The sequence below is a fragment of the Artibeus jamaicensis genome, unplaced genomic scaffold, assembly GCF_021234435.1.
Source record: "Artibeus jamaicensis isolate MK-2021 breed Jamaican fruit bat unplaced genomic scaffold, CSHL_Jam_final scaffold_754, whole genome shotgun sequence".
Taxonomy (NCBI): domain Eukaryota; kingdom Metazoa; phylum Chordata; class Mammalia; order Chiroptera; family Phyllostomidae; genus Artibeus; species Artibeus jamaicensis.
Window position 1 is genome coordinate 1,012,000 of NW_026522054.1, and position 14,053 is coordinate 1,026,052.

Below are 14,053 nucleotides of genomic sequence, written 5' to 3' on the forward strand. Positions count from 1 at the left end.
CCTGCCCTCCTCCTCGTTTTTGAGCTTGTTTCGTCCATGATTCTCATTCCCGCCACGAAGAGCTGCAGAAGCTCCCTGCTCTGAGTCAGACGCTGTGTGGCCATGTCCCCGAGGGGTGACTCAGACCCGGGCTTTGCTCAGAGGCCCCGTTTGTAATTTGCCTTTATTTGGACCTGGCAGGGCAGAGCCTCTCTGGGAGGAAGGAGGCTTAGAGCTGGACACTCGGACCGCGCCAGCCTGGGGTGGGCTCTGCAGCTGCCCGGGCTCGTCCACAGAGAGTTGATGCAAAGCAATCTCTCTCCAGGCTTTACATCCGATGCAGATTTAAGTTATAAATATCACCTGGACATCCCGGCTGGTGCGGCTCAGTGGATTGAGTGCTGGCCTGTGAACCAGAGGGTTGCAGATTCGATTCCCAGTCAGGGCTCATGCCTGGATTGTGGGCCAGGTCCCCGGTAGGGGGACCACATGAGAGGCAACCACACAATGTTGTTTCCCTCCCTCTTTTTCTCCTTCCCTTCCCCCTCTCTAAAAATAAGTAAATAAAATCCTTAAATCATCTGGACAATGGCTTGGGTACCATTAAGCATCACTAGCTGTGTCTGGAAGCCCAAGTGACTATTCTAACAAATAAACAAATTTAAGTCCATAGAAAAGTCTCCTTTGTATAGATATATATTGAGCAGAGAAAAGAAAACAAGTAACACATCCAAAGTAGCCTCCAGAGAAGGAAGGAGCGTCAGCCAGTGGAAGTACCCTGGTCACTCTGCCCCAGGTACCCACTGCACCCACAGGTGGCCCCATCACCGTAAGTCGGAAGCAGAGATGTTGAGGCAGGCGAATTTGAGGCAGAAAAAAAATAGCCTGAACAAGCTTCACAACGGTCCAGGCAGAGAAAGGGGAGCTGGTGATGGAGACTGAGACAGAACAGCCAGGGAACCAGAGAGAAACACAGGAGAAGGGGGTGTCTGTGGAGGAAGCAGAGGGAAGAAAGGTTTTTGGGGGGCGCAGGGGAGGGCAACATGCCAGGGCAGCTGCAGGAGACAGAGGTGAGATGGGGAGGCCCTGGCTGGACTCAGGGTGGGGACAGCCATCAGTCGTGTGGCCACTGTGGGGGCAATGTGCTGATGGACAAGGGTCCTGCCAGCTTTGCAAACCGCACAGCCCCACACCTAGGGCAGAGGTTCCCGAATGCAGCCTGGGGCCTGGATTCCAGCTCTGCTGCTCGCTGGCTACTGCGGGCTCCGAAAGGGAGAAGCCTCTAAAACACAACCGTTCATTGTAACATTACTCAGTTCATATCCCCTCTGAGTCCTTTGAATTCTGGTCTCCGACCCCAGCGAGGGAGGAGAAAGGACTGGCTTCTCCTGGGCCTCACTCAGCCTTAGTGACAAGGGGCCCCCTGCCATCCCCTTCGCCGTCCTCAGCCAGGAAGACAGTGGGACAGGACTGCAGCCTGGGGCGTGGGGGCAGGCGTGCCTCCCCTTTCCTGTCCACGCAATGGGAAAGGAAGGTTTCCCTCGACCGGCGGCAAAGACAAAATGTGCAGAAAGTGTGGCACTTAGGGACCGGCGCCTGGACATGCAGCCTCGCACAGGATCTCCCGAGCCTGGGGCCAGTGCCTCCGACGTGTCACAAACATCCAGGGCTGTGGAGGAGGAGTGGCTTGGGTGGCTGTTTTTCCTCCTTTTCAGCTGGAGGAAATGATCTAAAGAAAAGAGATTGCCTGGCTGTGATTCTCTGCTCACACACACACACACACCCCTGCGGGCCCACACCCTGGCAGCTCTGGGCAATCTGGCTGCTTCTGACTCACCCGCTGCCCTCAGGGCCGGGGACTCCCCCCACGGGTAGCTTCCCCACAGTGAAGGGTGAGGTCAGGGTGAGTGAGTCCGCTTGCGCCCGCCCAAATGTTCCTGGGACCTGTCTGGTCAGAGAAAAGTGAGCTGTTGTCCGACTCTGTGCGACAGCACTGTGAGAGAAGCTTTGAAAAGTTCCAAGAGCCTGTTTATTCAGGTTGAAAAACTGGGTCTTGTCCAAGGACAGGGGGAAATAGTCTTCGTGCATTGCAAATCAGTTCGAGTAGCTCAGAACAGTTCTGGGCTTTTCTGAGCAGAGTCCTGGCTGCCTCGAGGCGAGGCCGGGGGCTGGGGAGGAGCCATTGGGGTGAGTGGGGGGGGCTCTTTCACCCCAGGGCTGCAGCGAGTTTCTGACTCGACTTCTGCCTGATCCTTTGTTGCTTAGAGGACTGGGGGAGGGAAGCCCAGCTGCCTGCCTGGAGGAGGCACACGCTCCCAGAAATGAAAATCTTCCAGAAGACTGGTGGGAGAAGCCTGGGCATTTCCAGCCGCTCTGCCATGCTGGGGCAGTGGACAGACTTTCTCCCAAGGGCCCAGAGCCCAGAGGAAATACAGGTGAGCCCAGAGGAAATGGAACAGCAAAACCAATTAACAGCTTCCAGGAAGGGCTGTCTCTTCCCTCTGTTCTCTATTGTGATGGTTTCATGAAATTGTAGCACCAGCTAGAAACGAATGCCAGCGTTCCCCTTGGCACCCGAGGGTACAGAAAGCAGAGCCCGGCTGCGGACAGTGGTACCTGCCCCTTGGGCAGTGTGCCCAGACTCAGATGAGGGTGGAGGATGTCAAATAAAAGCACAGCCAGGTGTGCATAGAGAAAGACCTTCGCAACAGGAAGAACTCTCCAGTCTGTGAATGCGAGAGACGTCAACACCTATGGAGGGTTTTTATGAGTTTATTTGAGCCAGAACAGACGACATACACTGGGGAGTGAAATCTCAAATGCCGTAGAGAATGGCAGTTTTGCAACTTCTTTTATGCATTTGAAATGAAGGAGGGGACCTGCAGGTGGGCCGAGGCAGGGATGGGACCGCAGGATAGTTAACGAGATCGCAGTGTGTACTTTCTTACAGGTGGTGATGCCTTTTCGAGTATATTTGGAACACGACCCTGAAGGGGTTCAGGAGCTTCCAGAGTGTGCGGCTTTGGCATGTGAATTACTTTGAGCTGAAGGCAATGGAGCCCTCAGAAATTTTTCTCTCTCCCTCAAAGAATTTAAGTCAGTGGCCTGCCCACGATTAAAGGCAATCAGAGATAACCTTTCTGACCTTTCTATAAAGGGCAGGACAAATGAATAATTGCTCCACATCTGCTCTTCCTGAGAACGCCCTTCCTCCCTTCCGAAGCCCCTGGTGCCTTAGCTCCGAGCCCCACCTAGACCGCCCCTTCCCTGTCTGCCGCTGCACCCGCCCTGTACGCGGGGTTTCCACGTGCATGTCCGTAGTTACGTTTGGCTATTTGTCTTATTAACCTGTCTCGTGTCAATTCCGTTATTAGACCCATGGAAGAACCTAGAAAGGGAGAGGAAAGTTTCTTCTTCCCCCACCCTTGTACTGAAAAACATTATCAGGGTTTGTATGAAATTCAAATGGAACCGGGAACGTGCATTTTTATCTGGCAAATCTGCCAACCCTGGTGATTAAGTAGCTGGCCAGCAACAGTGTGGCACCGCGATTGTAACAGGCCTTGGTGACTTCAGTCCTTGCCCTGCCTGGCCGCAGCATCCGTAAAACGGGGACCATAGCAGAAGGACAACTTACTTACCCAGTTGCTGGGAGGATTTAATGAGATCACCTACGTACCCCAGCCCCCGGGTTTGGCCACCTTTTCTCCCCAGGAGGTGGGAAAGGGCTACAGGCTTCGGGTGTGCGTCCCAACTTTCGTCCCGGAGCCCCTTCGTCCGGCTGGCCGGCTGAGCCACCCCGGAGCCGTCCGCAGGTGGCAGCACCAGCTCCGAGTCCCTCTGACCCGCGCGCCGCAGGCCGCGCGCAGGCGGGCTGCGTCCCGGGCCCGCTGCCGAGCAGGCTGGGGAGCGGCGAGGCCACACCCCACCGGGCGGAGGGCGCTTCCCGGCCGGTGAATCATCGCCAGCAGCGTAGACTGCAGTCCCGTTGCCCAGAGCCAGGCCCGGCCGCGCCCCTGCACCGAGCCCCGGAGTTCAGCACCGAGCCCCCCCGACCTCGATCGCTGCGCAGCCGGGCACCATGGCAGGCATTGCGGCCAAGCTGGCTAAGGACCGGGAGGCGGCCGAGGGGCTGGGCTCGCACGAGAGGGCGGTCAAGTACCTCAACCAGGACTACGAGGAGCTGCGGAACCAGTGCCTGGAGGCCGGGGTGCTCTTCCAGGACCCCTCCTTCCCCGCCATCGCCTCTTCCCTCGGCTTCAAGGAGTTGGGACCCCACTCCAGCAAGACGCGGGGCATCGAGTGGAAGCGGCCCACGGTAGGAAGCGGGGGCTGGACACGGGGCAAGGAGGGTGCTGGGCCCAGGCCCCGGGACCGGGGAGGGCAGGGGGCGCGGAGGATGAGTCTGCACTGCAGCCCCGGAGCCAAGCCGCAGCCCGCAGTCCAGCGACCGCGCGCACCCCCACGGCTGCCCAGCCCGTTATCCGGTGCAGGCAGGCGGCGGTGCTCCCCTGTGGCCCGCGTCCACCCACGGCCTTCCACTGGACGCTGCCTTCAGATTCCATTAGCAGGCCCTTCTAGGGACTTCACAAAACCTAGAGTGACAGAAGAGACCCTGGGGGCAACTTCTGTTGCACTCCCGAGGGGAGCTGGGGGGGCATGGAGAAGAGGGTCAGGGGGAAAGGACGGTGGGCAGCCACCTCGACCAGGAAAAGTTAGTTCTTAACTTGGGTGCTGCTGGCTGCAGGGAGGGGCAAGTCCACAGTCTGGTCCTTTGGTGACTAAGGCTTGTCTCATGCGGTCCCGGTGAGATGTAGCCGGTTTCTTGCTTATTTAACAAAGGGGAGTGGAGAAGATGGCCCCATACCATTCACACTGGTGACAAAGGACAGGGGAGGTGGAGTGGAGAAGCAGTTCCGCATCGTCCCACTGGGCCAGAATCCTCCCTGGGGACCTCGGGGGGCCTCCAAGCTCCCTTGTCTCCACCTCCCCACCCCCCAGTATCCCTGTTCTCCTTGCCCTGGCAGGCCTAGGACAGCTGGCCCCCCACTCTAGTGGTCCATGGGGTTCCCATGGCGTCCCCGCTGGGTCCACCTCTCATGGACACTGGCGCCTGAGTTCACTTCTTACTAACCTGCTTGGTGACTCGCCCTGAGACAGTCCCCCCTGTGCCCCCATGTCTTCCTCTCAAAGAAGAGCGGACACCTGCATCTCCTCTGCCTCCACTGACTCAGGAGGCCCAGCCGTGTTCAGCTTCCCGAAGGTGCCGCTCTTGTCCGCCTTCCCACCTGCCAGGGCCGCCCCTGCCCGGTGTCCCGGTTCCTGGTTTTGTCTGTCCCTCTCTCATTCTCTGGGGCAGAGTCCAGTGTTCCCTCCCCGATGTCATCGTCCTTGACTGTCCTCAGCAGCTTCCTCCCTAACTTTTCATTCCTTATCACAAACCCTGCTGATTTCCTTTATAGCATTCTTACAATTCATAAACACAATTACATGTATTCGTTTGAACTTCCCCTGAACTGCAGGGATCGTGCATAATATTCAGCAACAAATACACTTCCTCAGGGCCTGGTGGGGTCTGTGCCCTTCCACAGGGTGCGTTCATGCACGGGTGCCGGCGTCCATCACGCAGCAATATTTACTGAGAGCCTAGGGTGTGCCAGGCACTGTCCTAAATGCCTGGGATGCACCCGTGAACAGCAAGACGGTGACAATTTGTGAATGAATGAATGAATGAATGAATGAATGAATGCAGGACTGTAACAAGCCTCAGATGAAAGTGAACAAGAGACTTTAGTCGCCTTACATTTGAACGTGCACACTCACCCATTCTTTCATTCATGCAATAAGCATTTATTGGATGCCTACTGTATGCCGGGCGCTGCGCACATAGTTTCTGCCTCTGAACTACTATAACCTAACTGTGTATACGCTCTGTGCCCTGCCTTCTCATGGTGCAGATGGATAGTCTCGCTGGGGGCTAGTGAAGGGAGGCAGACAGGCCACCCAATAGCTGGAAATACCTGTGGGGCGTCGAGACAGGGAAACAGAACCGGAGCCATTCTGCGTTGGGACAGGCAGAGCTCCGCACGGCCGAGGAGGCCTGGGGCTCTTGTGTTCCATTCAGCAGGTGCAGAAACCGAGACTTGGGGAGGTGAACTGTCTGCTCACATGGGGGTCGGGGTGGAGCCAGGGCAGCGCCCAGCCCGTGGGCACGCGGAGCCCACAGCCCACAAAGGCCGTCCACTTCTGCCCTGGCTTCTTAAACACCGCTGCGGTTAGGGTCGGCCTGGGAAGCAGCACCGCGTCCCCTCGACTGGGACATTCACAAGTGGTTGGTGACTTAACAGAGCCTTGGGGTGGGGTAGGATTTCAACGGGTGGACACCAGATTGTTAGAGACTCCAGGGGAAGGTGCCAGAATGCGGTCCAGGATGTGGCCTGCTCCTTCCAGGAGGTGCCTTGGGAAGGGGAAGAGGAAGCCGGGGAGCCAGGGTAGGGCCTGGGCTTCAGAGGCTGTTGTTTCGGAGGAGAGCAACTGGAATGTGGTGCACGTGGGGCCACAGGGGAGGAAGAGACCAGCGACTAAGGCGGGGAGGAGATCACCAAACGGTCCCCGAGGAAGTGAGAGTGGCGCTGTGGCTCCTCGAGACGGGGGTTCCCCACACCCCACACCGGTAGCAGAGGGCTCCGGAGGGGAAGGGGGCTGCAGGGGAAACTTCCCAAGTCGCCGGTGCGGCGGCTCGGCGAGGAGAAAGCCGGCGATGTCCAAGGACAGCACCAGTCAGTCCCCAGGTTTTCCTTGGTGACAACCACGCCCCTGGGAGGTTTAGGACTTGCTGGTACTCAGCTGGCTGAATCGGCCTCAAACCTGCAACCCCTGCCTCCAAGGCCGGTGATTAGCGTCAACGTCTTTGGTAATAACAACAGGTCATTTTTATAGAGTGTTTACTGGGGAACTCGTCTACATAGTTTTCTCATTTAGCCCTCACAACAACCCTAGGTCCTAGGTACACTTGTCACCGCTGCCCCCGTTTTACAGATGAGAACACTGAGATTTGAAGACGAGAGGTCACCTGCAGGGTCACCAAACCCAGGCGGTCTGCGTCCAGAGCCCCAGCCCCTCCCCTAGGTCGGTTGCACCCACACTGAATTCCGTAGCCTACGCGCAGTGCACACCACTCTGCCTTCCGAAGCCTCTCTGAACACCACTCTGAACTTTGCCTTCTTTGGAGAGGCTGCCAAAGATGCAGGAAAGTTTCTGAAACCTAATGGGAAAATCCTGTGGGGTAAAAGCTTGGCATACTCGGGATTATCAGTTTGATTCTCCGGCTCCTGGCCCCAAGCCCCAGTCATTGCCTCAGCTGCATAAGTGCCTGGCTGGCAGGCCTCACGCAGCGCTGGCTTGGGTTTCTCATCGTCCCTGTCATCTGCCAAACAGACCGCCCCGAGCAGGGGAGAGACAATGCAGAGGAATGTGCTGGGCTGCACACTGTGGTTCCAGGACAGACGGACAGACGGACGGACAGAGCTCTACCCGGGGCTCGCCCAGGAAACGCTTCTGCTGGATAGAGAGGGGCTCTCGAGGGTGTGGGTGGAGTTGCCCAGGCCCAGAGAAGCCCCATGGATGCCCTGACTTCCGCTGTGGCTTTGGGTGGGGCTCTGCAGAATCAGGAAGCTGCTTCGCCCAAGGGGCCAGGACTGCTCGGGGCGGCTCCCCCCAGGCTGCCGGTGCGACCTTCCTGCGCTTTTCACGGCCGTAGAGATTTGTTGCTGATCAATGAGAGGCAGCACAGGGGCAGAGAGAGTATCCACTTTGCACCAGGAAACTCACCTCTGTCCTGGTGCTGTCTGTAACTTGGGAGCAGTGTCACTCTGGACACATTGCTTTATCCCCTCAGCCTGTGCCCTCACCTGTCACATGGGGACAGGACTTGTCTTGTGTCCTGAGAGGACCTCATGAGATAAAGCCCCACGCCCCGTGTTGACACACAGCAGGTCCACAGTGCATGCCTGCCATGGCCCCATAGACAAATCCAGAAAGCGAGACACCTTGCCTGGCCGGCCCTCAAGACGTGTGTGAGTTGCTAGGAGGACAGAGGGATGCCCATCGGCAGCACCAGACAGTGCCCAGCTGAAAGCTCAGTTGCACAGTATAAGTACTCTAGACCCCGAATCACAGGGATGAGCGAAGCTGGCTGGACTGTGAAGGAGGGCTGCATGGAGGAGGGGGCCCTGAGCCTTGAAATGTGGGGAGAAGTAGAAAAGGAGAGAAGAGGATGGGAGAGGGAGGAATTCTAGGCAAGTGAAGCAAAGGACGTGCAGGGTCAGAGGAAAGGAGCTAGTGCACAGGTCAGGCAGCTCCGGCGTGTGGACACACACTCACCGCCCCGCAGAGGAGGCCAGACTGGATGCTGATGGGGCCGGAGGAACCAGCGTGAGGACGCAGGCTCTAGGCAGTTTGGAGCCTTGGCCAAGTCTTTCCTTCTCGGCCAGGAGTGTCCCCCAGCATCCCTGGGGATGAATAAAGCAAGGGTCAGGAAGGGACCTCACGGTCGTCTAACTGTACCTGCCAAGCTTGCCCCAGAGGGGAGGCGGGGGGAGGGGAGAGAGAAGGGGTGTGATGTCCCTGATGGGAACTGAGGCATCTTAACCACAAAAGCACATGCCCCGCGGATTGACGGTACTTTGTGGGTCTCATTCCCAGGAGATCTGCGGTGATCCCCAATTTATTGTCGGAGGAGCCACCCGCACCGACATCTGCCAAGGAGCCCTGGGTGAGTGACAAAGTGACGCCTGCAAAGCAGGCCGCGGGGTCTCGTCTGCAAGGCAGTGAGTGGCAGGGGTGAGGGATGATCGGTGGCTTCTCCCACTCCCCAACCAGCTTGGCCATTTCCATTTCCAGAAGCTTCTGGAATTCCTTGTCAGCTGGGGGCCTCGTGCTGGGGCACACCATTTGCACAAACGTGCATGGAGGCCTCCCCTGCACTGGACTGGTCATTGAGGTTGCGGAGATGCTTCGGCTGGAGAGCCTCGGAGGGCCACCCCCTGGTCTCTGCGCCTCCTGGGGCCCATCTTAGCGGTGGCCCAGGAAACAGTCAGGCTGGGGGCCAAGGGCCAGGTGGGAGGACACACCTCAGTCCCTCCGGGGCTCAGGGACAGGACGGGGACTCAGTGAGAAGGGAGGGGAAGCCCACCTGTGTGTATGCTCACTGTTGAAAGGAAGTGACTGAACCAGTGTTCTCAGTGTTTGCAAGACAGGTCGCCACGGCACCACCACAGTGGGGCGCAGTGTGAACTGCAGCAAAGGCGGGTGGAATGCTCACTTTAACCGAGAGTCCCGGGGGCGCTGAATCACGAGGGTCTGCAACCCTCGCTCGGCTCTGTGAGGCCGAGCTCTGATCTCTTATCCAGTCTGCTGAGAAGGGAGACTGCGGCCCCTGAGCTGGGCTGAGAGCTCCCCCGGCTTCTGGGAAGAAGCTTCCAACAAGACCTGGGACCACTACTTACGAGTCTCATAGAATCCACCGTCCATTTTTCCCGACTCAGTACATACAGCCTATGATCGCCGAAGCATCCCACCTGATCTGATCAATCGAACCCTTGTTCCCTGCCGGCCAGTTCAGCTCCCTCCTCAAACTAGTCCATCAGTAACACAATCGACCGTCTTGAGTTGTACCTCCTCTGCTGGCCCACCCAGGGGTTCTGATACTCAGAATAATAACAGCTAAGATTTACGGAGTGTAAACTGCATGCCAGAGACTGAGCCGCGGTAGCAAAAATCTCTGTGGTAGCGTCGTTGCCATTGACCCCGAATGACACAGGTTGGACCTGCTTGGGTCCACTTATACATGTAAATACTGTATGTATTTTTTCAGTAAATAGGTACAGTACTGTAAATGTAGTTTCTCTTCCTCTTGATTTGTTTAATAACATTTCCTCTAGCTTTATTGTGAGAACACAGTATGTAACGCGTGTGACAAAATGTGGGTTAATCGACTCTGTTATCACTAAGGCTTCTGGTTAACAGCAGGGTATCAGTAGTTAAGTTTTGGGGGAGGTCAAAGCTATATGCAGATTTTTAACTATGCAGAGGTCAGCATCCCTGACTCCTGAATTCTTCAAGGTCAACTGTATTCCCACTTTCCAGGTGAGGACACCCATTTAAGGTCCTCCCGCAGCTGGGTGGGGGCCTGGGCAGCACACACAGTCTGACTGCAGGCTTGTGTGGTTAACCCCCCAGCTAGAGTCCACAGGTGTGGCCTGGGGAGATGCCACTCAGGGAGACCCGTGACCCCCTCCCCAAGCCGGGACCTGTGCATGACCCAGAGCTGGGCAGGCAAACCCCACTGTCCGAGCCTCTGAGCAAATTGCTGAGATGCCAGAGCACATTCTTACCTGAGAGAACACGCACCTCCGTTTCCTGTCTTTTCAGCCCACTCTTGACGGAAGCTCGGGGTCCTTGAGCACCTACAGTGGATGCTCCTGGAAAACCCACTTAACCAGTGGATGTAGAGGCTCACTGAGCTGGAAGCTGGTGTTGCCTTTAACCTCCCCGGAGGGGGGGGCTTCCCACCTGGGCTGGATTCCACTGGGGCTAAATTCCACACCTGGACTAAACGGCTACTTCAGATGTAATGACCTCTTAAGGGCCAAGTTGCGAGTAACAACTGCAGGAGTTAAGTCCTGTTTAAACACTGCTGGGCCATTTGGGGAGAGGACAAGCAGAGCGCAGATTCCTGGGTAAAAGTCCCCACGATGGGCACCGAATCAAATACGTCAGCCTCCCTGAAGCTTCTCGGTCATTCCTGAGGTCTCCTTACCCCACGCTGGTCCTCGTTCTCCTGGCATTTCCTTTTAGCAGGGCATCCAACCTGTTGGCGTCTCTGGGCCACCCCGAAAAAAGAAGAGTTGTCTTGGGCCACACATTAAATCCACAAACACTAACGAAAACTGATGAGAGAAAAGAAGTTTTCAAGTAAACTGATGATTTTGTGTTGGGCCACATGTGGCCTGAGGGCTGCGGGTTGGCACCCCTGCGGTACAGGGCCTGATGAGATTACAGACTGTGAAACGGGGTTGGCTGAGCTCTCTCCCTGATTCTAACGCCTGGGGACAGGGCTGTTCCTGACGGGCCGTGACCGACACCAAGTCCTGCAAGCCGAGGACCATCAGACCCAGAACCCTTGCTGCGACCCCTGTGTGCATGACCCAAAAGCCGAGGCTCCGCCCCGGGTGGGAGACTGTGGGCAGCGATGCCTAGAATCCTCCATCCTTCTAAGACATGCTGGACGAGGTGGCCTCGAAGATCCCCTCAGTGTGGCACTGAGCTGCCCAGTGTCATCCCTTGTGCCCGACGCAGAGTGTGGACCTCATGCTGGAGGGTCAGAGCCCCCCGAGTTCACCTCTGGCCTCAGAATGAGAGCCACACACCTGTGGCCCGCACACCAGTGTGGCCACGCGTGTAGCATTTCCACCCCATTGGCTCACGTTACTGTCCCAACAGGCCACACAGCTCAGAGTAAGGCAGAAGGGACCCTGATCTGATTGTGAATCTCTGAGCTCTTTTTAAGAACCCAGACTCGCTCGAGTTGCCCTGAGGCTGTGATGAGATAATGTGGAGGTGACGTCCTCAAAGCCAAATTCATTTCCTCAGCTAGTGTGCTGCCCTGAGACTCAGCTCACCAGTGAGCCTGGGCAGCGCTGCCCTTGGACTTGGACATTCCCCCTGCCCTTCCAGCCTTCACGTGCTGCCCAGCCATGGTCTACCCCCAGCTCCCATCCTCTTTCCCAGAAGATTTGGGGCTTCACCAAACAATTCAGACCTGGTTCGCAGAATTCCGGCAATGAGCCGCCAGCACTGTGGAGCCTGCTAAAAAACCCTGCGCTCGGGAGGGAGGGCTGGGGACCCAGGCTGGCCCTGCTGCTAAATATGGCTTGGTAATAGCAGGTGCCAACCTGTTCTTACAGGTAATTGCCACTGGGATGGCCCCCAGAGGCCCAGAAAATTACAAAGCTGAGCTTCTCCTACCTTCGGTTTTCACTTGGCCCCTGCTGAGTTTTCTCCACTACCACCCCCTATGCCCATGGCCCCCACAGCACCCTCGGAGGCTCCTGTGGGGATCCTGGCTGCCAGCCCCGTCAAAGCTGTCCAAACAGCAGAGCCCCATTCACTGAAACCCAGCCAATGTCTTCAATGCCCCTCAGAAGTAGGTCACCCTGACTCTGTCCCCAGAAGTCACATGGGCCCCCAGAGCATGCCCAGCTCAGCAGAGAGCGGGGCCAGGCAAGACCCGTGGGAGGAGCCCCCAGAAAGCATGACCTGAGGAAGTTTCCAGCTCCTGCCCCCTCCACCGCTTGCTTACTAGCCTGGCTGACTTTGGGCAGGTGACCCAAGCTCTCTGAGCCTCAGTCTCCTCTTCTGTGAAATGGGACTGATGATAAGACTCCCTTCCAGGGCTGGGGTGGAAAGTGAGAGTAATAGAGGCCCCCTGGAGAGTCCTCAACAAATTCGAGGGGCTGCGATCATTACGGAGTCCAGCTTTGTGAAAAGGCCCTCCACCGAGTCCTAGAAGAGGCCAGGGAGGGAAGAGAGAGGGAGAAGGAGATGAGCTGTTGGGAAGCAAGTTCTGGTCTCTAAAAAGTCACCCTCTGAGAACGGAAGGGCCGGAGGGGAAGGCAGTGCCTGTATTGGGGGACACACACCTGTCAGTACTCAGAGGAAAGGGAAATACATGAGGCCCTACAGGTCCAGGGGGCAGATGCACGCTCTTCAATTTCAAACAGCGACATGTTAAAGTGTGTTAAGTAAATCTTTAAATTATTTTTAACGATAATTTTTAAAAATCTCTAATTTGTCTAATGGCCATCTTGTTAAAATTTCAAGAGACTTCATTTTTTAGAACAGCTTTAGATTTGCAGAAAATTGGGGTGGATAGTGGAGATAATAGTTCCAGCCGCCCCGCACTGCTCCCCAGAAACACTGTACAAGGGCAGAGGTCACTGTGCACGCGCCTGTTCGGACGCATTTTCGTCAAAGTGCACCATCCACGGGGCTGGGGACGAGATTCTTCAGACTGTCTTAGTTTGTGCCTCACGTCCCTTTTCTGCGCCAAGATCCCATCCAAGACCCCAGGGAGCACGTCCTGGTCATGTCTCCTCAGGCTCCGCTGGGCGGTGACGGTTTCTCGATGCCCCTCGTTTCTGATGAGTTTGACAGTTTCAAAGGTCACCGGTCAGGGATTTTGCAGGGGCCTTTTGTAGAACATAGTGCTCGCAGGGGACTCTGCTTGTTTTCTTTTAAAGGACTAGACAACAGTTTGTTGGCTGGTGTAATGGAGAAAGTAAATACTTTTTTTGTCTTAAAAGCAGTGGCCTCCACTCACCCCAGCCCTGCCTTCCCCCCACCCACCCCCACCGCCGCAGCGAGGCCCCTCCCACCCTCGGGGAGCCAGCTGGGCAGCCATGAGTCATCACTTCCTCTGGCTTCTCTTCTGGTTGTGAATGTTCTGTCGCAGATCCGCTCCCCAGTGGCTGCTGCCCTGCTCCCTCTACAGCTGGGCCTGTCTCATAAGCAGGGCGGGGATGAGTGGCTAACTGTATCGTTTCACCCCAGACCCCTGGCCTGCCCCGGCTGCTCCGGCCTCAGCCAGCACCAAGCAGGGATCCAGGCCCATCCACGGCCTAAAGGGCAAGCCTCTCCTGGGCCGCCCCTGACCTCCCCTCCCCAGACAGTGGGAGCCGGGAGAATCCTCCCAAAAGACTTCCCTGCTGTCCCACAGGCCCCTGGGGTGGGGGCTGTGGTTCCACGAGCCCCCCGTGGACCTGTGGGTCAGGCTGTGACTTTGCCTTGTTCGGGTGCCCCCTGAGCCCAGAGCCAGGCCACATCTCTGATGGCCTCAGGTGCTAGTCACTGAGGCAAAAGGGCTGTATCGGCCTTTCCAAGTCCCCAGTGGCGACTCCTGAGGTCCCGTGACAATCGGGACCCCACTGGCAGCCCCTCCACCCCACGCCCCCCACACAGGGCACCATGTCTGTGAGCTCCAACAACTCAGGTCACCCCCACTTTCAGTGTGGTG

General features: G+C 57.0%; 1 protein-coding gene across 1 annotated transcript in view; it reads left to right on the forward strand.

Moving 5' to 3' along the window:
* The first annotated feature begins 3,800 nt into the window (after positions 1 to 3,800).
* The window catches only part of LOC119036522 (calpain-2 catalytic subunit), a 43,889-nt gene continuing 33,636 nt past the window's right edge, over positions 3,801 to 14,053 (forward strand). The window contains exons 1-2 of the mRNA XM_037128336.2: positions 3,801 to 4,297; positions 8,683 to 8,752. Of these exons, the coding sequence (XP_036984231.2) occupies positions 4,061 to 4,297; positions 8,683 to 8,752 (307 nt within the window). The 5' untranslated portion in view covers positions 3,801 to 4,060. The remainder of the gene's footprint in view (positions 4,298 to 8,682; positions 8,753 to 14,053) is intronic.